This window comes from Manacus candei, unplaced genomic scaffold (assembly GCF_025592945.1).
Source record: "Manacus candei isolate 608988 ecotype Guabito, Panama unplaced genomic scaffold, ASM2559294v1 h1tg000023l, whole genome shotgun sequence".
NCBI classification, from domain to species: Eukaryota; Metazoa; Chordata; class Aves; order Passeriformes; family Pipridae; genus Manacus; species Manacus candei.
The window spans coordinates 18,515,783-18,542,833 of NW_026138071.1; the positions used below are offsets into that span (position 1 = coordinate 18,515,783).

General features: G+C 41.0%; 1 protein-coding gene across 4 annotated transcripts in view; it reads right to left on the reverse strand.

Moving 5' to 3' along the window:
• Window positions 1-2,299: 2,299 nt before the first annotated feature.
• The window catches only part of PLEKHM3 (pleckstrin homology domain containing M3), an 84,383-nt gene continuing 59,631 nt past the window's right edge, over window positions 2,300-27,051 (reverse strand). For all 4 annotated transcript variants that reach the window (XM_051786850.1, XM_051786849.1, XM_051786851.1 and 1 more), the window contains 2 exons: window positions 18,255-18,412; window positions 2,300-5,895 (listed from right to left, as the gene is read on the reverse strand). In XM_051786850.1, coding sequence (XP_051642810.1) covers window positions 5,718-5,895; window positions 18,255-18,412 — 336 coding nt within the window. In that variant the 3' untranslated portion in view covers window positions 2,300-5,717. The remainder of the gene's footprint in view (window positions 5,896-18,254; window positions 18,413-27,051) is intronic.

Consider the following 27,051-nt stretch of genomic DNA (forward strand, 5'->3'; position numbering starts at 1 on the left):
TTAAGCAAAATCGACTTGGTAAACAAGTGCATAAGCAAAACTAAACCAAATCCTTTTTCCACCAAAACAATGCTATGTATTTAAGGATTTACACTGGTTTAACATGTCAATTAGACAGGAATAAATAAATAATTGAGCCACAGACACTTGTGCACACAGACAAAATCTACTACACTTTGGTCCTAGACAGCTGATAGCTCTCCAGGCCTGGATACCTCTGATGCTGACCACAAGTGGTACCTTGCAATTTCAATTAATGACCACTCTAACTAGCACTTTAAGATATGAATCAGGTCAGCATGGGCACACCACGGTTTTCAAGTAAAGAAGGACTTTGCACATTATCATCCAGGCTGTCTCCTCACTGTACTGCTAAAATGCAGCGACAACACTGCCGTTGTCAAATGGGATTCGGGCTATTGGCATCAAATGTGGACTTGTAAGATCACAGTCAGCATGGACATGTGCCCCAGGCTGACACATGCTACATACTTTAGCAAATAATGCTAAAATTTAAACAGATTAACCCTCTCTCTAAGGTAAGGCTGATCAAACCCTGACTGGGTTAGCCTTCAGGGAACCAGGGTGCATTAAAATCGAGTTTTGAGGAAATGCCTTCACTCCCACAGCCCTAGATCCAGCTGTGCATGTGAGTAGGGAGTGCCATATGGGAGTCCTTCGCCATGTGGTGTGGACTAGCACGTGACCTGACCCTATTTTAATTCCCAGTACTTGCCACTATTACATATGCGCCTCTTCCGAAGGTCTCGCATAAGCACAACTGCATTTCTGGCTGAGAAGCCCAGGCAGTCTCAAAAATATAGATAATAAAAACCAACACCATCTCCATGCTATCCTCTCTCACACTGCCCTCTCAAAGCATAGATAGTAAACAAATTTTATGGTTACCATTCCTAGCAAGATGGAAACTGTCACGAGCAAGGGTTTCAAGCTCCAATGCCAAACACACTGCATCATGGCAGAGCATTTCTAACAAAATTATTCACTTTTGAAAATTTAAGGCACCAAAAATGAGCAAACGTGAGGAGTTCCCATGCAGCTTGGTGTCTTCAGAGCTGGTGTATGCAGCCTGTAGAGCTCATTTCATGAGGGCAGAACAACCAAACTGAATTACTCAGCTGCTCCTGCAAAAGAGCAGGCAAAGCCATGGGAGAGATTCAGTTTAAGCCTACAAGTTAATTGAACAGCAGATGCAATCAGGAAATCCAAAACAGGAAGATAGAGGCTAATATACAGTACTGTAAGGCACTCCTACTGGGAAGGGAAAATTGAAAGGAAAATTACGAAGGAGAGAATGATTGGACTCAACTGGTTCAAAAACAACACGATGAGCTATGAAGCTCCAAGTCTGGCTGTAAACTCAGCACTGGGAGTAGAGACAGGGACAGAGACAGTAAGAGAGGAGAGACTGGCTTGCAGCTGAGCAGCAGAAAAAAAAAAAGTGAGAAGATTATGATGATTATTTAATTTCTTTTATACAGATCCACAGTAAGCTGCAATCCAGGCAGTGACTTTGGGAAGCCTGCTAAACTTGGTTGCTACAGGGAAAAAGCAAAATTCAACTGTGCAGCTTCCCCATTTCATTGTAAACAGATATCCTCTGCTTTTTTAAAAAAATCATTCAGGGCATTATCATCAATCCCTTATAATACATCATACATACCATCCTGATTACTAGAGAAGCCTTGACAAGAGGAGCTCTAGAAGTGCCCTGATGATTCGCTCCTAACAGGGCCATCAGAGCCTGTGGAGTGCTGTGAAAAACTTGAGTTCCTCACCAAAAAGTACCTTTCCTCACAACTGCCAATTCCTATTATCCCAGCAGTGAGCCCTATTCGTATGTGCCAGCCAGGATATTTTGTCACATCACAAACCCATCACTTTCCACAACCTAAGAAAAAAAAAGGCAAGAGAAAGATTTCTACACAAGAAATACAAGTTTCTCTTTTTATAGGTTGATAATATAAAAAAGCTGGAGTTTACATACCCTTCTTCCCATTAAAGAAAAGGTAGATGGTCAGGGTAAAGAGGAAAAGAAACTTGAATAAGGATCTCTATAGTGTCCTAGATTAAAATAATCTTAGACTAACAAATATAAGTACCTGTAGAGTGTGAAGCTGTAGTCCACTGCAGTGAAGCATCCTATTTCTACACTGATTACAAGTTTTATACAAAGCAAAAGCAGTAACTGGATTGCAGATCAATTCCTCCTCGGTCAGCTATGAAAGCATCTTCTCTTTGAAGGAGACAAACGGCACATTTTATTCTTGACTCACAATGAAATGGCATTGTTCAAATTTATTTCATGCATGGGTAGGACAATACTAGAAGTACCAATACATAATTTAACTGGGGGGGGTGGGGGGGCAAGAGAGTAGTGCAATCTACAAAGACCCCAAGAACTTTTCCAGCTGATGCTCATCCAGAAGTCTGCAGAGCAGAGCCACGTGCAGGCTGTGGGCTGCAGGGTGGGTAGAGTAGCAGTGGGGACCAGCACGCAGCACTGTTAGTACAGCAGAGACAGCCATGCACAGGTACAGCATCGTCTGAAACCCAAACCATCTACAGAACCCCAGGCTGAGTGTCCTGCTTGCAGATGGCTCTTCCAAGAAAACGTCCCTTTTAAAGCCGGGTCTTGAGAGTTAATAATGTGAGCAGTAATTTCAATTTATTCTTTTGCCTTGCAGTCCTGAAAAATTAATAGGGCTTCTTCCTACTGCATTGGCACCTTCTGAGGGCAGGATGAAGCCTTCCATTATGCTTACAAAAAGCAGGGACAAAAGACTTTGTCTTGTCCATTTATATAGAATAACATTTTTTGGATAGGAGCTGGGCATCCCTGAGAGGACAGCATCTTCCATATTATGGTCTGCTCCTATAGCTACCATGAAGCCATATTATTTTTCCAAAGTAGAAATGAATGTGTATTCATTTTAGGAACCAGCTGGTTTACAACAACATTGGATTTTAAAGCAATTAATCTGAGCTGTACTGTACAGTATCCTTTTACACAGTGCTCTGGGCACTGACAGCATATTGTAACAACATGCTTTTGCTCTTTATCATTAGTAATGGCAGTGGTTTCAGGTTCATGACTAATTCTAGCAGTTTTGCCAACATCAAACTTTTTTTTTTATTCTCTGTAACTCTCTGTTAGCAAAGAAACTGTTCTGTAATACCTGTACAAACCCAGAGCAACACCAATGCCATCTATGTTTTTATTCCAGAATTCAGTTCCAATATCTAACCATGCACACAACTGGTACTTTGGGGATCAGGACATCTGTCAAAGTAACTAATAGTTTGCAATGTCTGAACCTTGATTCCTTGACTCGATATGGTTTTTGACAGTGCACACAAGCAGCCTTCTCTAAACTGAGCTGGACATGAACCAGCAATGTAAGGTATCTTAAATACCAGAGCACGATGATGATATGAAAAACATTTTCATTTTTTCTTTAACCACCTAACATTATGTCCACAGATAATTCAAAAGAGTACCTGCCAGCTTCTGACAGTTTCAGAGCTACTGGCTTTGCCACAGGACTAGTTGTAGTGACACATGCTGAGAAACATGGGAGCGTACTGTTTATTCAGCCAGTACCAGTGCAGTTCCTGTTTGCATGACTAATTCCACAATACTTCCCCAGTGTTTGCATTTCTGAACACACAGGGAATTCTTCAAGTGGGAATGGATTTGCAAGGAACATTACACCTTTAAAGGTGATAGCCAAAAGCAACTCATTTCACATAAGGAACAGTGAGCCCAGACAAGATACCACTGTGTACGGGAAGTATTAATTTTAGTGACAAAGGTGCATGATTCACCAGGTTTATTAAACATGGGAATCCTTACAGTACTTTGCCAAAACACAGAAAACCCCTCACTTCCTTCCAAAGAATCCCACTGAGAGAAGGACTTCTGGAAAAGAAAGGCACTGGTTGTCTAATGTATACAAGATATAAACATGCTTCTATATATATAGTAGTTGCACTCAATCTGAGAAAGCTCAGATTCAGCTACTTTTTCTTTGACTGGAGGCTGGAAAAGGTAACCACTTACAGTCCAGTACAAGGCAACTCACTGTAGCATTTTACTTTTTAACGTAAGCACAATGTACCCTGTTCTTTTATTTAAAATACTTCAGCGATTAGTGAGATGCTTCGATGATCAAGACTGCTTTCTGCCTTGAATACAACAGTCTGAAGATTATAAAGGAAGCAAAGATCAGTATTTCACACTTTCACAAACCTGTGTGAGAGGAGAGGAAAAATACATGCAACTGGCTTTTTTCATCTGAAACTGTATTTGCTTTCTGTATATAGATGTGTGTGTGTATATATATATATGACTGCTTTCATATGTATAATACACACATCACTGCAGGGTGTGGAAAAAGAGTTAAGAACGTGGACTGGAGGGAGGACAATCTCTAACTGCTCACTGGAGGTGAACTCACAATGAATTTAACATATTGCCAGTGATATGACACACATCTCCCCAGTTAAATCCATCATGTACTTCCCTTTCACAATAGAATTCACTGTGGTTAATACTTCCTGTGTTCCAGGTGTGTGGAGTAGAATCATACCTCAAGGAACTTCGCTCTCCACCACTGAAGTCATTACAGAAGCATAAAATGCCTTGAAGCTCAAAGAGAATGCAGGACATAAGTTGCATATGAAAACAGCAAAGTAGTGTTTCACAACTTTGGAGGAATTTTCTAACTACGATGGGCAAGACGACTTTCCTGACTATCAGTTTATCAGGTTCAGGTTAGAAAAACATTTAAAATAAACTTCATGAAATAAAAAGAAAACCAATGTGGGCACTTAAAATGCCTTAAGTGTGAAACTAGAAGAAGGTCAGAGCCAACATCATGTTACTGGAGATGAGGACATGGCCTTCCACAGATTAAGAATAACAAGTGTAAAACTGCACAGACTTCAGTGACTGAGCTTAACCAATATAGCCAGCCTGAACAAAAGCGTAGGAAGTCCCCTGCTTATTTGAATATGAAATAGTTCACTGGGGTGGTTATGAATATATAAACATAAATTAAGGAATTCTGCGTCTTATGTTTGTAAGCACCTCCAATAAGGTTTGATGGGAGATCCTTTTCTTTCCTTGGCAAGCAGATCCTTTAAAATGTAAATGCACTGGCCTTTCAAAATAGTTCTCTGAAAACATGAGGAAATGGAACCACATGTCTGTATCAGGAGGAGACAGTGGATTTAAAGTAATTCCTGCTCTACTGGGTTCTGTGAAACATCCCATCAGACCCTCTGCCAAGGTTACTAATAAATAAATAATACACATAAATAAGTTGATGATTCAGCAATTCTAAATGAAAAACATAAAAAATAATGTGGTCATGGCGGCAAATATTTTCTGCCTTGAGAAAAACTCTTCTCCAGAGGTGGAAAAGAAAGTCAGGTGCTTAATTACCTAGACCTAAAGCATTTCAGGTAAACCACATTTTGTATGAGAGCTAGTGGCTGGACTTCAATGCAGTTTAGCCATTGGTATTTCAAAGCCGACAAGGCTTTATAGCCAATTTGGCAGCTGTTATTCACAGATGAAGAAGGTCAGATAATACTTTTCGAAAAAATTTCTGCCTGGCTAAGCTGAGAATTTGCTTAAGCTGGCAGCTGGGAAAGGGATTCTCTTCAGGTTGGTCCCAGCCTTAAGGAACTCATGTGTTCTGGTATGACAATTCAAACATGTTGCAAGACTCTTCAAAGTTCTCGTCCATATTCAGTTGCCTCCAGAAGGATTTCTGCTTCTTCTGCAATTCTTTACGCACACACCTGGGGCACGGTACAGCCTTCACTTTGCACTCAGAATGGAAGACAGCACCACAGCTTTCACACCTGCAAACACAAATTAGTGTCAAAATTGAATCACAAAATAGGACCACAGCATGCAATGGGCTTCATGTGGACTATAGGCAGCAGACATTCCTTGAAACCATTCTGGTAGCTCGAAGAGCATTATGTTTCAAAAGAGTGGCTTTGTAAAAGACAGTTTGTATGCCCACACCTCTGCTGGTGTAAAGCTACTCAGGACCACTAAAATAAGTTGACTTGAATCCATCTGCAGTTGCTGAGAATCTGTTCCAGCACTTCTGCTTCACGGATAGAAATTTTTAGAAGGATTAATACTTTTCTTCTTAGTAAAAGATGTATCACAGAATAGACATCAACTTTGTTTTATGCAAAACAAGCTTGTTGCTTTGGTTTGTAAATGAAGAGTTACAATATTATTTTCCAATAAGATATATTTCAGCATTCGCAGAAACAGATTCTGTGATTTGCAACAGCCACAATATGACATTTTCCTCATTGAAGTTCCAGTGGTCAGCTGTCCTGGAAAGAGTGAAAAACAGTCCACTTCAACAGCAGGAGAAGTTGTCATTTCACAAAGTAAAATTTGAAACAGAGGTAGGTGATATTGTCTGTTCTGTGTCCTGTGGAAGATTGGACTACATCAACACAATTATAGCTTCTGGCATTCAAAGATTCTGCTCTCAAATGTGACATTGAGACTTCAAACAAATCAGCTGCTCAAACAAGATGACTGGATTACTTTTGGGGCACTGTGAGGCAACGGACATTATGTCACAGCAGATCAAGCCCCGGTTCCAGATGGCTGTGGAGCAATGAAACATCTGGTGATCATGAACGGGTACAACTAAAGAGTTGGACATTCTCAGCCTTTAAATGCAAGTAACTATCTGTAGTAAGTTAAGTCGCTGCAGCTTTGTAGTCGAAATAAAAACTAAAAGGATGACAGCGTCAGAGGTAAAAAGTCAAAGATTCCAGTTGGATAATCAAATAATAAAAGCAACAAAACATCAAACTTTAGAGCAATCCTGAAATACAAATGAGGGGGGGTCATCCTGGTGATTCTGTGGGACATCTTGCAATGCCCTGCACTTTTCCTTCTCACAGCTATTGTAGTCAAATTACTATATGAGAATCCAAATGTCCATTGTTATAACCTTAGTGGGGTTTTTGGTTTGCTTGCTTTAAACTTATTTCTCACAGAAATAAGGTTCTTGTCTTCAAGATTGTGAAGAAAAATTGAAAACGTGAAGAAAAATTGAAAACGTGAAGAAAAATTGAAAACATGAAGAAAAATTGAAAACATGAAGAAACAAACCCCAAATACTGAGAAGCCATGAGGCAAACTGCAGTACTTGGCATGTGGTCCGGCAATACTGAGATAAGTCCGTGAGCTAACACAACCCCTTAGCTGTATTGGCTGTGTTTGCATCTCACCTGGAACTTTCTAAAACTGTTCCTGATCTGGCTGCACTTGAAGTTTTATGCATAAGTCCAAACATGGCCTAAATTTTAGTAACTGCAGAGCTTTGAGAAGGCTATGCAGAGATTTAGAGAGGTACATTTCTAGCTAGCATAAACTGATAAAACTCAAATAACAAGCAAGAAAAGGAAGGTGAAAGAGGCTAATGCATCTATTAGCTTCCATGCTCTTGTGCAGTAAAACTTGACTGTCACATTTCTAAGTACAGTTATGGAGCCTAAATCTGGTTTTGAATCAAGAAACTAGTTTACACAGAGATATTTACAATTTTTGTGCTCAGAGAGTGTGTGTTATGGCCCTGATCCACTGAAGCACATAAACACATGCATAGGACTCATATCCCAGTGATTTCCTTGGGATTACTGATCTGCCTCCAACAAAGCATTTGCCTATGTGCTTTGCTGGTTTGGGATCCACAGGAACATAAATGGATGAGGAAGAGACAGAGGACAGCAGTGTCTTTAAAACTTTACACCACTCCGACCTGACACTAATGGTGATTTTATCAAGCTAATTCTCCCTTGTTAGTCAGCAATTTACAGTGCCCTGGAAGTTGCTAGAGGGTAATGATTGATGAGGAGTGTAATTTTGTGCTCTTGCATTGCCACTCCCCGTGCTAGCCCAATATTTCTCCACAGCACACATGGAAGTGACAAAACCTATCAGAAATTGCTGCTGAAATGGATGGAGCAGAATGAGAGGAGCCAGCATACCTGCCCTCTCAAGTCAAAGGCCATCAACAGAGCAAACAAAGACCGATGGTGTTTAAATTAATATGAATTCGTTTTTCAGAAATGAGCTCAGTGGAAAAATTAACAAACTTCTTTCACATCCCTCAGAATCAAAAGAGAGAAAAAAAATGTATGAACTGTTATTTATCAGAGCTGGTGCAATAGCTGAGGCTCTGACCAGGACCCCACATGGCCAGGCACTCAGTAGAGGCAGCACAAACAGCCAGCCCTGGATCTCACAGTACTGGCAGCCACTGTTGCCATCATCACTCCATTCTGGTGCCCCCACCCCGACTGCTGCTCTGAAGAACTATTTTCTGCCTTCTCTGGTGAAGGTTGATGTACTCCCAGCCCCAACCAAGGTGTGCAGATAACAACAAAGCAGCAGACTGGAGGAAAGGTGCTCTGAGTTGGAAAACAAAGTTGTCTCTCGCTCTCCATAGGGACACATAGAGAGCATACCTGCATCAGCACACCTGTATCCCCCCTTCACTGCCAAAGGAAGTGAGTCTCCAGGGGAGGGGGGTAATGCTGACCTTGCTCTGCCTTTGTGCAAATGGCAAGCTACTCCCTTTAGGTGATGGAGCTATACTACCCCAAGCCATCTACAGCTTTGCTTTTCATCGTATCAAATACAGTCAGTCTTAATGGCCCTGGAATGTCAACTGGCTGACCATTTCTAATCTCACTGCAGGAAATTCTCCAGTGATATCAAAACCCCTATCAACTTTATATTCCTTCTTAGAATATTACAAACAGAGTGCTTCTTAGTCTCCACATTGAGATTCACAGGGTTTTTTACTGTTGTTTTCAAGCCTCAGTATTCCAAAATTATTTTATTTCTCTGGAGAAATAAAATATATTTTGTAGCCTATAAAAGGCTCACTTAATAGTTCACTACACTTACTTATCTTTCCCTTAACCTTTGTTGTTGTCATAGGTAATTCACAGTTCAGGTATTATTTCTGACTCCTGACTTCTTCTTTGTCTAGAGGCCAGAAAGTCCCTACATCTTTTGTGAGAATTCTATACACCTCTGATAATAAGCTGATGAGCCCGTAGCCATTCAGGCCTTTCATGTTTCCTTCTTTAATGAATGATATTGTGATACTGCACATTAATAGCATCTTCCTATTTTTCAAACAGTATTTGAAGAATTAGTGAACATTGCACGTTGTTTTCATACAGACTTGAGTCTTCTAAGAAGGCAGCTGAAACAGATTCCTCTCTATTTTGGTGTTTTCTTTTTTTTTTTTTTTCTCTTTCCTGACCTAACTCAATTTCTGTTGAGACTTATGTTTTAAGGATGTTCTACTTGTTTGAACACCAGAGTAACAAAAATGCAGAGAATTATTCAATCCTCTAAATAATTTCTATTACACTGGAAAGCGTAAGAGAAAGGGCAAAGCTGTCCACAGCCAGCCAGGCATTATAATGCTCTTATTATTATCATTACTAGTTACAAAAGAAAAGCCTTTCTCCATTAAAAGCATATAATCATTCCTTGTATGCTGAGGAAGTGCCGATGTTAGTATCTTCCATCAAGTCTGGGCATTTGAAATATATACATAACAATATTTTGTAAACTGAATTCTGGCATGTTCTTTTCATGCCTTCCATGTATGTTTCACAGGATTATGGCTCAAGTAATTCTAGATGCTGCACAACCAATTGATCATACTCATATTTCTCCTCTGTACTGTACCACCATGTAAGTGCCCATGGGCAGGATCAGGTGCCCAAAGAGAGGGGTGCAACACAAAGAAGCTTCAAAGACCTTTCACCTTTCACCAAAGCAGAGATGATCAACAGATGGCCCAGGATGTCATCTGAAAGACAGGATTTTTGTCTTCTAGGAACGTTACCTGTTGACAGACTGACCAGTGTGACTGTGTTTGGATGAAGCTACTGAGACTAACAAGGTTTATTAGGACACCTTCGGTACCATGCACATGGGCTGTACCTGTCTGGCTTCCAAACACCAATTAGGGAATCAAAGCAGCTCATAGTTATGCTGCTCATTCCTGAAATGAACAAACAGTGAATGGCAAATACAGCACCATTCCTACCTCACAAATGAGAAGCAAGAGGTGAACTGGCTTGCTCAAGGTCAGGCACAAGCTCTTAGCAGAGCTGAGAAGGGCAAAGAGCTCCCCTGTCTCACTGCAGCGCCATATTCACCCACCACCCTTTCTCTTGTAATTTTATATATTAACTTTCATTTTTTCATTTAAAAAACCCACTTGCTTTGTGCCAGACTTTGCACACATTTGGTCAAGCAAGTAATCCCTTGAAATTAATTTCAGTAATCAAATCCCTTCACTGACTAGAACTCTCTAGTGTTTTCTTTCCTTCCATGCAGAGTAAAAGCAAGATAAAATGGTGTTGTTCATTCATTTTCCTTAGAGGATGCTAAACGTTCATCAGGCATCCAAAATACTGAAATACCTCTAACTTGGCTATTAAAAAAACCCCAAAAGAGCAAGCCACAGTAGCTGAAGTAAGCCTTGCCTAGGGATTCCAGCGTGATCACCATCCCACACTATGCACGTGTCCCTGTCTGCAAGTATTTCTGAATTGCTCAGCTGTGAATATCACAGACGTGCCCTTCAAAACTCTGAGACTTTAGCAGAGCACAAAGAAAAGGAAAATGGACTATCCTGTGTTCACTTACAACACAAAAAAAAGCCCCAAAGGCAATCAATGCCTGACACACACGTGCACAGTATTATTCCAGTTGCCTAGGAACCAATGCAAGGAGCCTGCCTGGGGAGGGACGCCCACGTAGTAAATGAATGGAAGCAAGTTGGCACTAATATGACATTGATTTGTCCCTATAAGGAGCTTGTTAAGATAATGCCTTGTATGACACATGGTCTTTACCAGACACGGTTGTGGGGGTTTTTTAATATAGTATACTTAAAAACTGTTAATACTTCAGACTTGCTTTTGAAAACTTTGCCTCTGAAGAATAAACAAAAAAGGGCCCACTACCCAGTCCCTCAAATTATTATATATCTGAAATTCCCTCTAAATTCAGTGTTCAAGGAACCAGCAGTGACTCAAAGCACAATCACAGTTTTCCTTTCCATACACCTGTTCATCAGAAGGGGTTACCCTTGATAAGCCAGCAGAGCCTGAAGACACTCCTCATTTATAATGGCACGGCTGGGTCCTGGGCTGGTCCCTGAGGATGCAGAAACAATGGAAAGAGCTGTAATTGTGAAGCATTGGCACAACTCATGTGCTGGGGGAACCAACGCAGAGGGGTGAGCTGGTTATAGACGGCAGCCAGCAAGGGGTGTACAGTGACCTCCAGCCTGCACTGATGGGGCTCCCCAGCTACAGCAGCCATGGCTTGCACTCTAGAACAGCTGCAGGGGCCAGCCTAAACACAGCCTGACACGACATCTATTAACACCACCACTGCTGCTGCTTTAATAATGCCACCCCAGGGTGGCTGAACAACACACTACCCAGTGTCCCTGCATGAAAACTGCTGGACCAGGGTCTGCTCCTTTTTACCCAGCACAGGTTAGACTGAGGTGCTGGAGAAGCACTCCAGGCAGTAGGGAGGATGAGCGAATAAGCCCCTATCTTGGCTCATCCGTCTGTGCTGTCTCTTGCCCCTCATCCTGTCATGCCAGCACCCACTGCTAAGGTCAATTGCATCCAGGGGATGTGCAAAGCAGACAGAGATTTATTAAAGCCTCACAAGTGAGGAGAAAAGCAGGCAGCTCACTGGAGGGGAGGGAAAACCACCAGTGCTGCACCAGTGGAGGGGACCTTCAATGTCAACTTCTCCATTGCTACCTCCAGAGAAATCCCAGAGCAGGCCTTCATTTTGGGTGCTCAAAGAACAATTTGCTACAGGCCACGGCTGAACAAGAACAGCTTGAATTAACCACGTGCTCTTCTCCTGTGTGTAGTGGGTTTGTGTAGCTAAATAACTACACAGTTGTGTACACAGGTACTGCACTGCAGCATGGCAGCAGGGTCAAGCAGGAACAACGGGAACTGCAGCTCCCAGACCCCTCTTTGCAGAGTTGTGTCACTCCTGATCAAGGAAGGAAGCGTGTCCCCAGCTTCTCCTCAGCTGTGGCTTCCAGGATTTATGCCATACTTATCTACATATATTTCCATATTTTTATCCAAGCAGGAGAACTAAGGACTGACTGTTGACCTCAGCACTGTGCTTTGCTAGTTGTTTAAGCTCAGAGATCCCAAGCCAAGTAATGCGGCCTGTAAACAGCAGTTCCCAAGAAATCAATAAACGGACATAAAAATCAGTATTAAAACTCTTAAGCTGAAAGTCACGTGATTACACTTCAGTCAGTGAAGCTAACTTACTTTGGAAAGGGGAAAAGCCCTACATATGATAGATTCATTACCTGTAAACCACTGGAGAGGCTGAAAAACCACAGAGATTCACGTTTACATTACTCAGGCATATATTCTCTGCCTCTGCTAGCTGCCACATCAAGAACTGGACTTTGCCCCTCTACCTCTCCTGTTATTAATGAATTCACATTCACAAAGTGGTGGTTGAAGATCTAAAAGCAATACTATTAACAGTAATATTAACATACTGCCCTTAACTATTATAATTTGTTTGCATGATTCTATTATTTTGCATTTTTCTGTCAGCCTCAAGTCTAAAAATCCCACGACTAAGCCAGGATTTTGCTTTCAATAAAAGAGAAAGGCAAAGGCAGCCAGACTTCATAACTCTGCATTAATGCTGAAGACATGTCTACCTGGACCCAAGATGGAAAAAAGAAACTTAACATATAAAGAAATAAATACATAAACAACAAATTCCCAAGGTAATCTTAGAATTTCTGAGCACTTAAGAATTGACAGTGTTTGCTTTCATGAGCTAAAAAGCAATTGAAAAGCTGTCACCTGGTCTACAAGGAACCATGTTTGGGAGATGGAGAAGTCTATCTTAAAAGGGGAATTTGCATGAGAAAGGAGGAGAAAGAATTAAAAGGTCTTGACTGGCAAGATGGAAATATCTAGAGTGAGGAAGAAGGCACAGCAGGGAAGCTGCAAAATAGAAACTGTAAACAAGATGGTTGCCATGCCCAGCCAGGGGAGAAGAGCATAAGGAAGCACTGCAGAGACCTTCGTACTTGAAATAAGTATCTGCCTTTAGACTGAATGTTCTACTTAAAATACACTCTGACGTGAGGCAGGAAAAACCAACCTCTAGAGCTAATTCAGTCGCCAAACACAATGCTTGATGAAAAAGCCAGTATATTTTATCACTTTCTTTTTACATATTCCAGATAACATTACTGTGCTACGCTGCACAAATAAAAATAAGATTATGTGGGCCAGAAAATTTTGACCCGTTTTGACATATTCGGCTGAAATTAAATTACCAAGAGAACATCTACTTAGACGCCTATGGTTCTTTAAAGAAAGTGCTGAGCAGATCACTTCAGGGTGCTTTGAACCAACTACCAACATTCGATTAGCTAAAAAATTAGGTACTAAACCACCAGCACAACTCAGGTGAATTGGGCTTGGGGAAAGGCTTTCTAGCATAAGACAAACTAATCAAAGCAAGAGGGAAAATGACATACTTTGAGTGATGCCTTTGGCCTGTGCCAAGGTACTTCCTGGAAATGCTCTATTTCAGTCTCTCCACCTAATATTTATCTTTAACGTTCTCCCAATTGCTCAAAGCTGCTTCTGTCCAGTGACAAAGCATTCATAACACAGAGAGCTGTAACCTTGCAAAGACTTGGGCATGCACAGCCTCAGAGCCTTTAGTAAGACTTGTCACTATGTGCAAAGTTAAGTACATTCATAGGTCTTATCAGGATGGTGGCCAAAGATTATAGAGGCATCCAAGCTGGTTGATACAGTCAAGCCTGTTCTGTGGCACGTCTATTTTAAACTTGGGCCTTCTGGTTTGTATCTTAAAAGGTCTACACGTCTTAACTGATCTGCAGAACAAATTAACTTAGCAAAGTGAAAACAGTTTAGCCTTGATAAATGAATACGAACACAAAAGAGCGACTCTCCATGGTTCACGTACATCGACAGTCAGCACATAAAAGGCAAGGAATGGACTAAATTGTTCTTAACCAAGCAAGTAGCTTTACCAGTAAAACAAAACAAATTGCCTGTCAAAGTAGTCACTAGGATGACAACACTCAGACAAGACCAAAACTTTATTAACTGGGTAACACATAATAATCTTAATCAGAACTATAATTGCTTAATTATCTAATGGGACAGAAAATGCTTCTTAATGAGCTTTTATTCTCATTCCAAAGATAATTTTCTCAGTATTCTTTAAGATTTAAAACTTGTTAAAAATTGTTCTAAGTTGTAAAACAAAACCAGCCATATATTATAGACAACAGTGCCACTACACAGACCTTGTCTTTTTACTTCTGTTGTTTTGGTTTTTTGTTTTAATTTTAGGATGAAGAAACAAAAACTTTTCACCACATTAATGAAGAATAAGCAATATGAGAACAACTTGAGGGCAAGTGCCTGGTTGCTAACTAATGGGCAAGGATAGTTCTAACAAGCCCATTTAGAGCCAAGGATATTTAAAGTCATTTCACAACATTGTAAATATAAAATAAGTGATATAATAGAACAATTTTATATGTTTATTCGCTAAATTTAAGCCCAGGGCAAATTTAGTCCCAGAAATAAATAGAAGGTAGATGCTCGTAGATGTTCGTTTAAGTTGCCAGGGCTGCAGCAAAAGCAGAGCTGTGGGAGTTTACATTAGTTGGCAATTTGCTCCGTGAAATGTGCAATTAACTCAGGAGGCTTTAAATATAGTTCTCATGATTTAAAGGCCTTCCAACAGATGGTGAAATTGTGAAATTTAGAAAGAACCCTGATTAAGATTTATATAAATACGGGTAAGACAGAAAAGAGGGAAATGGAGGACCAAAGAATCAACCTGACTGGAAGAGACATCAAAAACATGGGACAATTTTTAAGAAACTGTTTAACTGCCGAGTCATAGCTTTCATAAGATCTCTGCAGAATGGCCACCTCCCAAGAAAAGCCACAGAAAGGAAATATCATTAGAAAGCTTATGACTTTGTGAGCCCACCCTTACATTCAAGGCAGCAAACTGTTGCGCTGTATTGTTGAGCAGGATGTAAAGAGCCTGCCAAGCACAGCCCACAGACCCGCTAATTAAATGAACTGATTGTGTTTGTTTTGGAACCGTTTGCCAACAAAGGAATGTGTCACACTGATTAGTGAGAGAAGGGTATGTAATATATGTGTATTCAAGCCCTGAGGAGTGCATAACCCAGGTATTCACTCTGTTTGCCCAAGGACTGACAAAAATGACTCAAGCAAATAACCAGACCAAAGAGAAACTCCAGCCCTCAAGAGGGGCCCTCTTTTTCTCTCAGCTGCATCTATCTAAAGAAGACCCATCCTTCATAAATTCCTACTGAAGACTGATCCAGAAACTCCTGAGAATATTTTGGAGAGAAACAGTCTCTTCACCTCAAAGCTGACCTAAGAGATTATGAAGATGAAAAGTTAACAGCCAGCTGAGAACCACCTTGGAATTGCACTGACCACTCTGACAGCTGTCACTCTTCTCTCTAAAGAGCAGGAAAGGTCAGGGAGGTAGCCAGAAAAACAAATGCCACCTCAACACAGACATACACACACACACTCTCCATACAAGCAGGCTTCACTTTTCAAATATTCAGCAAAGAGCTGAAGTCTGCAAAATCTGTCACGCACCCACTTTTGAATATTTCTAACCCTACAGTCCAGTTTGCTGGTTGAGTTAATAGCATGCTCAAAAGTGAACAAGCATCATTTAAAAGCAAGGAAAAACTGTCTTCAGAGCTCAACTGCTCTTCCCTCCTTAACTCAGCAGCTTCAGCCGGGGTACTTCGGCAGTCTAGTATCGAGCCCAAAATGTGAATACTGTGCTGTAGACAGCAATTCCAGAAAACCAGAATGGAGAAAGGGAGTTGTAGTCAATTCTCACTGTACATTCAGGACTCGGAGTAGTACAACTAAATCACAAATCTGAGCTGTTTACTCAGAGCTCTGTACGACACTTAATTGGCAAGGAAAGCTGAACACGTCACCAGAATTTTCAGGTATAATTGCAAGTCTTCACATGAACCTTTTGCAGCTTGCCATTCCATCTGCCACAGGTTACTCTGTACCTTACCTGTTTCTAATTAGCCTCCTCACCCTACACCTGTCTTAGGTCAGCACACCTACCTCAGAAACCTCCCTCATCTTCAAGAGACAGAAGCAAATACAAAACCCCTCTACCGGGCATTCTCCCTCACTGCTTTGCAGCTGATGCAGCTGCACAGTAAAACATACAAACTCCTCTGTTGGCATAACTTGTCTCCAGAGCAAAAATATGGAACAGAAATAATCTGCTTAATTTCACATAGTACACATGCACACACAAGTAGTAATGAGATAAGAAAACTAACGAGGAAGACAAATGGAAAATGCTGGGGAAAAAAACAAGGTCTAGTGATAAGGAGTACAAAAGGAGTAAGCAGGATGATCTCCAACAAAATCAGAAAGAGAAATATTGGAAAACCTGTCATGCTGATTGTGTTTTAATTAAAATCATTAACAAAGGCTGCTGTCTTTGGCATGACATGAACCACAACTTCACATTTGTGAAACATGAACAAAAGTCCTTTCTGGCTTCTAATTCACATAAAAGCAGGAACTAGAGCAACTTCTGTTGGTTTGAACTGCTGACAAATACTATTTGATTCCAGAAGGTTTTAAACTCTGTAATTGCAAGGTATGTCTGATCTCAGCTGAAGGGCGGGACCCAATAATTTTTTTGGGAACAAAAATCCCCCAGACAAATCAAATTCTAAAGTAAATCTGTCTTCCCAAATGTTCTTACACATTCTCATCAATCTTTTGGGAATATTTTCAATCGCCTTTTATACAGTCTCAACAGACATCTTATGTTTTATGCTATCTTAGTCTCTTTCTTTTTAACTCAGCCGATCTTGCCATGCACCCTAGATACATTCTTTCTTAAAATTGTTTATAGAGCTCAGATGCACACCTTGTCTAGCTTATGTCCACTGCTTTGTCAGTGCATTCTTTAGAATAAGACTCTGGAAATAAAATGGGCAAACAGTCTTTGAAACTCAGATTAGACTGAAAAATCCTTGAAGAGTAGTTCTTGGTTACTTGTAATTTAACATCTTTGCACACACAGGGGAATCAGATTCTTAATAAGCCCTTTTAACAGGTTGGTCTTGATTGTTTCCAATTTTCAATTGGAAAAAATGTTTTCAATTTTTTTTTCCTTCAAATGAACTCTTTGGAGAAAACGACTGTATTTGAAACAGCCAAAAAGTACTTATCTGTGGAGGAATGCTGTGCTGTCAGATACACTGTCTTTCTGTTAAGGGTGAAAAACTCCATCTCTTTTATTCAAAATCCAAGACACTACTGGAAAAGAGTAGTAACATTGCTGTTTCCAAGTCTATTCTGGTTTCCTGCATCTTGCTTTTAGGTTTTTCATGTGACTCCTGTCCCTGACCTGGCATCCAGCACTCTACATAATGTGAAATAAAGGTTCTTCTGTATAGTTTAGGACTGGCATACAGTTATACTTACTTTGTAGCCACCTGAGAATAGCAATGTCATTAAAAAAAAATTAAATCTTGCATACACAGGCAGAGAGGAGTAAGCACACAGAGAGAGTAGAGCATTAGCCATAACATTTCATGGGGGAAACACTTCAGAACAGATGGTGATCATTTTATAATGGACAATCCCAGTACATTATGGGCCCAGTGATACCAGAGACCAGAAAGATGTCTGTGATCACTCCAGAGAAGCCATTTGGCTTTTCAGGACACTCTGCAAACTCAGAAGACTTTTGGATAAATCATGCTGTGTGATGCTACTGGGGACTCTTCCCTTTTTGAAGAGCTGTTCTGAGACCTACAGGGCTTTGGGAAGCAGCTCTTCTCATTTATTTCCAGGTCTGCTCAAGGTGGTCTCCCTGGACCAGTGATCTGCTGCACCTGCTCAGGAATGTGCACCAGTGGAATCCAGCCCCTAGTTATCTACGTATGAGGTCAGGAGGCCAGGAATCCGCAAGGGTGTGATGCGTAAAGTGAATCAAGTGTATGACTGACACCACTGCAGTAGAGTACCTGCTTGTAGAAATGTCCTCAAAGGGGTAAAGGATTTCTCCATTGTTGCAAATCTCACAGATGAAACCCTTTTGGCTACAAAGGCTGCAGCTGTACACATGAGAGGTGGCAAACTTGATCACCTTCCCCAAGAAAGGAGCCAGCTTTCCTTCAATAACCTGGAATGAGAAGACAGTATTGAATGAACCCCCCAAAAATTACTAGAATGCCCTGAAGGACTGAGACAATATTTATTATTATGGAAATTATAGGTGATGCTGGCAAAAACAATAGGAAAGTTACTTCCCAACAATTATAGCTCCATGAAATCACAAGTGATAATAGTAGCCAATGAACCAGCAATGATCTGAACATGGAAACTAATTTACAATCTCTTTTGAAGTCTCTACATGGCAATAACATAAAATATTATGTTATTACATAAATACTCATTTTAAGTACAACAACAGATTCATATAATAAGGCACAAAGAAGTAAATAGGAAAAGAGTTTAAGGCTTCCCCATTATCTCTAACTGACAGATATGAGAATACTGCCTTACATTTACCATTTGCACTTCTTTTATTTTTTATGCACAGATGGCAGTTTTGTCTTTGTTTCTTTTCCTCTAAAGCACAAGTTTTTTGCATATATTTTGTGAACGGAACCCTGGCTTTCCTCCTTTAGCAGGACTGTGTTTCCCTTTGAAAATCATTCAAATACAATATTCTGTTCCTTGCCAAAAGGAATAAATTCTCAGTTAAAGCCTTGAAGAGGAAGTGGGTTTTTCTCCCTTCAGTGTCCAGCTCTCAAATCGAGAAGTCCTTCACTGCCAGACAATCCTGGCTAGACCATTAGAAGTGATTAGCACTCCCCGTGTTGGTGTGAAAAAAACCAGCCAAGCCATATAGATTAAACTGCTAGCCACAACACTCATCTAAATTTGTGACTTGGTGACAATGCCTCAATAAGGGGTGCTATTCAGGCAAAATACTTTCCATTCAGATCAAACTTCTAGAGACTTTAAGGAATTCTGCAGCTATAGGGAATAATGAACATGGAATAAGGCCCTAAGTGTATATTCTTCTCTCCTGGGTTTCCTGTGGTCTGAATGGCAGCTTGCCAGATTAGTGATAGAAATGTGTCACTAGATTTGACAGCAAACTCCTGTAAAAAGGAAAAAGAATGCACTAATTGCTGACTGAAGACTTGCACAAGGCTGTGCCTTGAAACCTAAGAGAGGGGAGATTTACACTTAAATATGTGCCAGATTCAGTGCAGGCACCCCTTCCCTAAATATGGTCACACACCACGTGTAATTTGGATTTAGTGTAAACAAATCTAGAGAAAGCATAGAGGTCAAGGCAGAGAAGAACAACAGAGTTTGGGAGCAAATGTACGATAGAAAGGAAATAAATTTGTGTTCCAGGAAAACTCCCTGCCCGCTACATAAGATAGTCACTGCTAAAGAGTACACCTGGAAAAGGAGGTGCACAGGTAGCACTGGTGTTGATGGCATTGAATGGCACTGGCTGAAATGTGCCCCCTCTTTGCCTTCAGCTCCAGCCTGCTAACAACACCTGCAACAACAGGAAGCAGCAATGTTATTGCTAGTACTGCAGATAGGACATCTGCTCATGTCAGAGGAAAAATGACGTTCCTATTGCATCCTGGTATAGGAAGATCCCCTTCGACCACAATATAAACAATACAGAGAAGCTGCTGCATGAAATATGAAAGTGAAGCCATAGTTCAAGGCAGTGGTATTACTAACCTTCTAACAGATGGCCAGAAGCTAATTTAGCTCCTCTATGCTGGGTTTTGTTTTTCATTTTGAAGGAAGAAATTTTTTGCTTGCAGACTCCTGAATTAGAGAGGGTCTGAAAGCCAAACAAGTTGGGAGCAGGGGAAAGACACAAAAGCTGCCAGTATTCAATAAACAGGAAGAAAGAAACAGTGAAGCCACACAGGTAATGACACTGCTATAGTCACCCTCCAAAAATCCATTTAGCACTAACAGATGAAATACTCATACAAAGATAAATAAATCACAATACATGCATATTTTCCAAAGAATTTTCATGCTACAGCAGCCACCTCAGGCCACAAGTGCTCAGCTTAAAATGCCAGACTGAAGACACAGCTGCAAACAAACTCTCTAAGTCTGTACTAATGTCACTGTCAGCAAAGATTTAAAAGTCACTGAACTGAAATAACATTTTATATAACGTAATAAACAAAATTAACATGATCTATTCCTTCCTAAGCACCGTGGGTGACTTTAAGACTGTGTGAGGCACAAAAGTTTTCCTATACTGAAGAGTTCACAACCTAAGCAAGATATATTGAGTGGACAGCTGCCCTTGAAGAGCTGGTGTTATTTGCCCCTGGTTATTTATTTGTATGGTTTGTCATAGCACTCTAGTGGGTGGGCTTGTAACTCTGGCCACTGCAGACATACAATGAAGATGATACCTTCAAAGAGCCATGCATGCCAATTTTGCAATGTGAATTACAGGCTATTTTACTGTATTACAGAAGGAAGACAATGTAGCATCAAACCAATGTTATCACTGTTTTTAGCATCTGTAAATTTTGTGCTATTTTGTTTCATCAGAGACCTCAAGGTTGTGCACAGGATATGACTTTTCCTTGCAGCCTTCTTTCATTCGTGTTTGCAGCTAATAAGGATAAAATCCTCATCTCCATTGACCCTGGGAAAGCAGAAAGGAATCTACTTGCTGTCCCCAGTAGGAGTTTCATGGTAACAGTTCCACAGTGAGTGTTCTCTGGCTTGGGAAAAGGAGCATAGGACATGTAATTAAAGCTGTCAAAACTTCTCCTGTGACAGCCAGGGGCCCAGGGTCAGTCAGTTTAGACATCCCAGAATCACAATGGAAGACCCTCAGGATGTTCTCCCAGCCGATGCTAGATTCTGATTTTAAGTTTCAAGGAAACACAAGCAATTAAAAGAACAGAAGAGTGTTAATCAAAGGTAATGCATTATCCAGATATCATGGAAATTATCAGAGGGAAAAAAAAGACCTCAAGAGGCCATCTTGGCAGAGCTAGTAATATTTATGTCATTCTTTACAGCTGTACCTGTTACTAAGGCCTTTCAGTGACCGAGATTTCACAGCCCCCATGCAGTCTAATCCAGCATACGTCTGTTCTCACTGCTGGAGTCACTCCTAAGCTTTGACCTGAACCTTTCCTAAGGACATTTCAGTTTACAAAATAAACTTACAAAATAAGTTTACACAATAGAGAAACTGTGAAATCACACACTATGAGCTGCAGAAGAATACATCACATTTCAGAAGAAATGTGGTAATTTAGGACAAAACTAAGTTAAGAGTATGCCAGAGGAAAAGAAACCAAAAATTTCACCATTGACTTATCCCAGTAATATAATACAGCCTCAGCATGCATCTAACAAAGGCTTAAAAATATATTCCTGTCTCTCAAAAAAAGGCATGAAGCTTAAAACAAATTAAAATTTTGCTGAGTTCAAATTCTCTTCTACTACAGCACACATGAAGAGCAAGGTCTGTTTTCTAATCCAAAGTCTTTGTAGTGCAAGCAATTGTTTTGTTGTCAAAAATTAAGGATGAGGGGTGATTAATGATGGCATCCTAGTCATCAATTGATGAAGGGTACAACGCAGCTTTCTCTTCCTAAACTGATCAAGGAACACATCCCAACATAATTTTGGACACAGAGCCATGTTCCTACAGTTAGCTTATCACTGCTGCACCTGGAATATATTGGGGTGCACTACTTGGTGACAACAAAAGAAAAACAGTTGTGTCCAGAGGTCCAAAGCAAGCTGTGTCTCTTAATAGTCCCAGTGTTCAGATCAGAATCATTGTCCATCTCTCTGTATCTGGAAAAACACTTCTCTGAGCTACCACAGGACAGAAAGCCATGGCTTTGCACACTGCAGCTCCTAACTGCGTGTCTCATGTTAAGAACTGTATAAAAATACACACCCACATGTACATACATAAAAGCCAGGCCCTGCCCTCAAAGCACTTACAATTTAAACCATAAAACAAACACTGCTTTTTACAGTAACTGCCACATATCCCCCACCTTAAATGGGACAAACTGTGTTTTGGAGGAGCCTCCCACACCGGCTCCCTGCCCACACTGCAGAGAGCATCTATGTCCTGGGCTGCCGGGGAAGGGAGGGGAGAAACTAGGAAATCCAGCAGCAGCAGCCACCTGCCCCACTGCCCAGCCTCCTGCACCCGGCTTGGGAAAGCTGAAGTTGTATTGAAGAGCAAGAGAGGAAGGTAGACTTGTCTGCAGCACTGGGAGAAACTAAAGGAGTATTTGAAGTAAAGTATCTGAACACATGCCAAAGGGGTGTTGGGACAATTATTTTACATGCTTTCTAGAACAGAGGCTTTTCATACAAGTCAAAGTTATAAATAAAGGTAAATCAAACTTTCTTCTCAGTATATCTTTGTGCTACTGTTGAGTTGGGGAGTGGTATAATTCCAAAGAAACAATTATGCTCTGAATGAGCGAGGTGTGGGGGAGGAAATACAGGAACTGCTGAACACCAGAGGACAAGCCAATGTTAGCAAAGGCTGCAAGAGGCTTGTGCAGTGGGAAGACAGGACACACATGCACTAGGTTATGTTTTTCCTGATCCAGCAGGAAGACAGAGAAGCTAAAAGGAAGGAGCAGGGGCTAGGGTACAAGTTGAAATCCCTTTGATACATGATATTAATATGATTATGAGGGCAATGTGTGATCAGTCAAAGTTTAACTACTTGTCAGGAGGGCTGCTGTCCTCCAGAAGTTTTGTGATCCTTCTATTTAAAGTTACTCATAGTTCCCTTGCTCTATCAAGGAGATGTTTTCAGAAACAAGTGGGCAGCCATCTGACTCCAGAGAATAAGAACTGGAAAGGCCATAGACCTCCAAGCCAGAGAAATCCTCCTCAGTGGCCCACTATGCACAAAACACTATGCACAAAACAGGGCCATTATTCACAGACGAATTCCAGAAGCAGCAGGTGTTGCCCAGGGGACTCTCACTAGTATCCCTGTGTCCTACCTTCACAACACATTTCTGAGCCCATGACACTGCCCAGCACTGGAGGAGAGGCAGTCCCCTCATCTCCAACACATACTGAGGTACAGCTCTGTCCTGACTCCATCTCTCATCCCAGCTCTCCAGGCCAAGCACAATGCTGATCGAAGTCCACCTCTGAAGGCCTCCACTTCCCAGCCCTTGCCTTGCCACTGTGCAGCACAAACCCCAGCCCATTACACACAGCAGAGAAGTCAAGTCACTTTGTCTTTTCTTTACAGTCAACAAGGACTCCTTGTGTGAGAACCTACTTACCAGCACAAAGGAGGGTTGCACAAACCAGTCCCACGGGAGAGCAATATAGTGAACATGGTGTTGCAACATATGTTTTCATATTAAAAACCAAACTAGAAAAGTGGCCAAGGGAACAGTGGCAGAACTTCTCAAGTCTGTTGAGAGTTTTAACCCAGAAAGATGGTAACCTAAAGGCTTGTAATAGCTTTCTGTTTGGAAAACAGAGCAAGATCAAAAACCAGGCATGAAAAAACCTTATTACAGAATTAGTTAGAGTTTGTTCCAGTCCCTGACAGTTGTTCAAATTAGAAAGACATTAATAGAAGCCTCTGACTGTGTCTAACTGAAAAGCAATCAAATATTGATTAGACAAGGTAAGCACAGAAGTCCCCTGCAAACTCACACTGTGTCATTTCCAAAGAGATAATATCACAACTTTAGGGGGAACTAGAGGAGAGATGTGTAGAAAAAGAAGGACAAATTAGTTAGCTGTAACCCACTCTTACTTCGATTAACACCTCCAGAGCCTTCTGCCCACCTATTAGATCAGGTCCACAGAAATACCCAACCTCTGCATCATGGCCACATAAATCAATACTGAAATCTATCAGATGTGATGAACTTTCTGGACAGGAGAGAAAAAACAGTACAGTTTTCAGACATTTCTCAGGGCAGTGAGTGTTTGTTTTGAGGGCAGGGCTCCTGCCAGCAATGCTAGCTAAGATGCAAAAGGTAATGAATAAGATCTCCATCCCTGCAGGAGTCTATGTCGTGAATTTGAGTGAGAATCATCAAATCTCTTACCCTGTCTGTGCATTTTTACCAACTTCTAAAAGTGCAGCAGATGTTTACGTAGCATGGAGATCATAAATACCTTTGATCACCTACATCAGGACTGTCAAGACAGACAGTAAAAGGAATATGGCTTATTGAGCTTTCGGATACACTGTTCTGCTCAATGTGAGGAACTGCCAAGGTTAAGAAGTCTAAATTCTGAACAGTGTCACAGTATGTTAAAACCACATAAATGGTTTCTCAATTAAAATAACTTTTGGATTAAATTTGCTAGTCTGACTAATTTGTACCATATAATGAATGTACAATCTGACACAGTTTTAAAAAAAATCCTTATATTAAGATCCAAGAATCAACAGATGAAGGATATTTTAACAGAAGCTATACAGAATCCAAGAAAAGGAAGATAAATCTACACACATCTGTGGGTAGATATTCTGCCAGCTACGGCACAAGGGCCAGTCAACAACCATAGGCATCATGTAACAGTGTGTCTAGGAACACTGTCATTTCACTGTGGCTACATGATCAGGGAATAAACACTGAGAGGGGAACTAGAAATGTCCCTGACGCTTCTGAATCCTTAGACTGGGACCTGTACTTTCCTCATGTATCAGAAGCACTGTAGGAAACCCCAGTTATTATCCTCATAAAGGAGCACCTGCTCCTACTGCTCTGCTTAAGAGCCTGGCCACCAGCGTTAAGTATTCCAGGTAAAGTGGTGAAAATACTGTAAAACTCAGGTTTTGTATCACTGCCACTGTGAGACAAGCTAAATTTGCCAAATGGCTTTGTGACCCCACCCTTGTAAATCAGCTTGTTAATCATTATCGTCATAGAGGCGATAAAGTTGTTTTATGAGCCAACACTGAAGCAGTAACATTAACTACTTATGCAGGGGCTGGTGTATTACTCTGCAGATAACATTTATTAGAAGGCACTCTCTTTAAAGACACAGGTTTGCCTTATAACCTTCTTTTGAAGCACTAAGCAATCTGTTCCTCTTATTCCTCCAGTCTGATTTACATGTCAGACACAAGTGACGCCTGGAGGGGATGGGTTAAGTGATATGAAATCCCTAAAACACCTTGAACTACAGGTTCAAATCTCAACTAGATTGGCCCGGCCTCTCCTCCTGACAGAACAAAATTTATGATTATTTCTCAAGGCCAGACGCACACTTGGCTCTATCTGAGAGGCAGACACAGACAGGATTTGCCAGGAGGCACTGACGCAATGCTGAAGAGACATGAAAAGGCCAAGAGGCACTGAGAAAATAGAAGGGGTGGTAGACATGAAACTCATTCACCATCCCCAATTATGTACATTGAAGAGATAGAAAGTACTTTAATTATCAGGAATAATGTCACAAGCACGTCTGGCAGAAGGAAGCTATCTGAAGAAGCAGTGAACAATCATGCACAGCTTTCCATCATCCTCTAAAGACAAGGCTTCTGCCTCCTCTCAGTTGTTTTCTTTCTACCTGTCCAGAAACAGCTAGTCTGAATCAGACCTTTTGCTAACAAGTTCAGAAGTAAGCTCCAGGTTTGCCTAGATTTCAGAGCACCACAGAAAATATGCTTCCTGGATTGAATGAAATGGCAAATAAAATATCCTGAACAGACCGTCTTGGATTCACTACTTGGATGCTCACTACCCTCCAAATTCCACCAGTGGAAGCTTTGTGGAGGAGGACTAAATGTTTCATAATCTTTCTTCACCTCCAAGACAGATGAGAAATATGTTTTTGAAGGAACTACCAATGACCTAAGAAAACAGGGCTAGAAAAAACACCTTTAGAAACCTCCAGTTTGTTCCTCACCCTGCAGTACAACCAACTGAGAAACGATTGTCTGACTTGCTTTAAAACCTCTCACCACAGAGATCCTACAACAGTCCAGTGCTCAGAACAACTGGAAAGTTGTTCCTAATGCCTACCTTAGATCTCTTTTGCTGCAGTCAGCTATCTTTGTTTTACACTCAACTTCCTATCCTTACATTGCATCACCTGTTTCAGAAACCATTTTCTGACAAATTCTCTTCTCTGTCACAGGTGATCTGTGTCACAAGCCAGAAAGAGCAAAAGCAGCTTGGGGTGCAGGAAACATACGATTGCCTTTACCTATCTGTTCACTGGAGAACAAGCAGGTATTTTTTGCATTCATTAAATGTGGAAATTGGGCACTGATGTGCAAAGGGTAAATGGAGTCTCTGCCCCATGACAGATTTCAGCGGGGTCAGGATTTCTGTGATGAAAACAGACTTGGAGGTGAGCATGCTACAATATGCTTAGCTAAGGATAATGCAAGTTGCAGAGAAAATAAAGGGAAAACATTCCCTGGCTGGGAAGTTCCTAGTCATTTATATCTAGGGAACAGACAATGCCTGTGGACTGCTAATTTCCTTGAGGATTTTTTCTCTTCCGTTGGCCAGATTCTTAACACCATGAATACTTGTTATGATTTCAATGCACAATTAATCTTTAGTTCAGAGGAAAGGGAAATGGAAGAAGGAAGGATGATCATGAGGTAAAAGTCCCAGGGAGGCAGATATCAGATCTCAGGTCTGCCCCATCTTTTGAGCAGTATACTGGTCTGCTCAGCTTTCCTTGCACCATTTTGACTCCCAGTCATCCCTTTCAGATTGCCTGTCTTGTTTGTTTAAATTGCAAGTGACTTAAGGG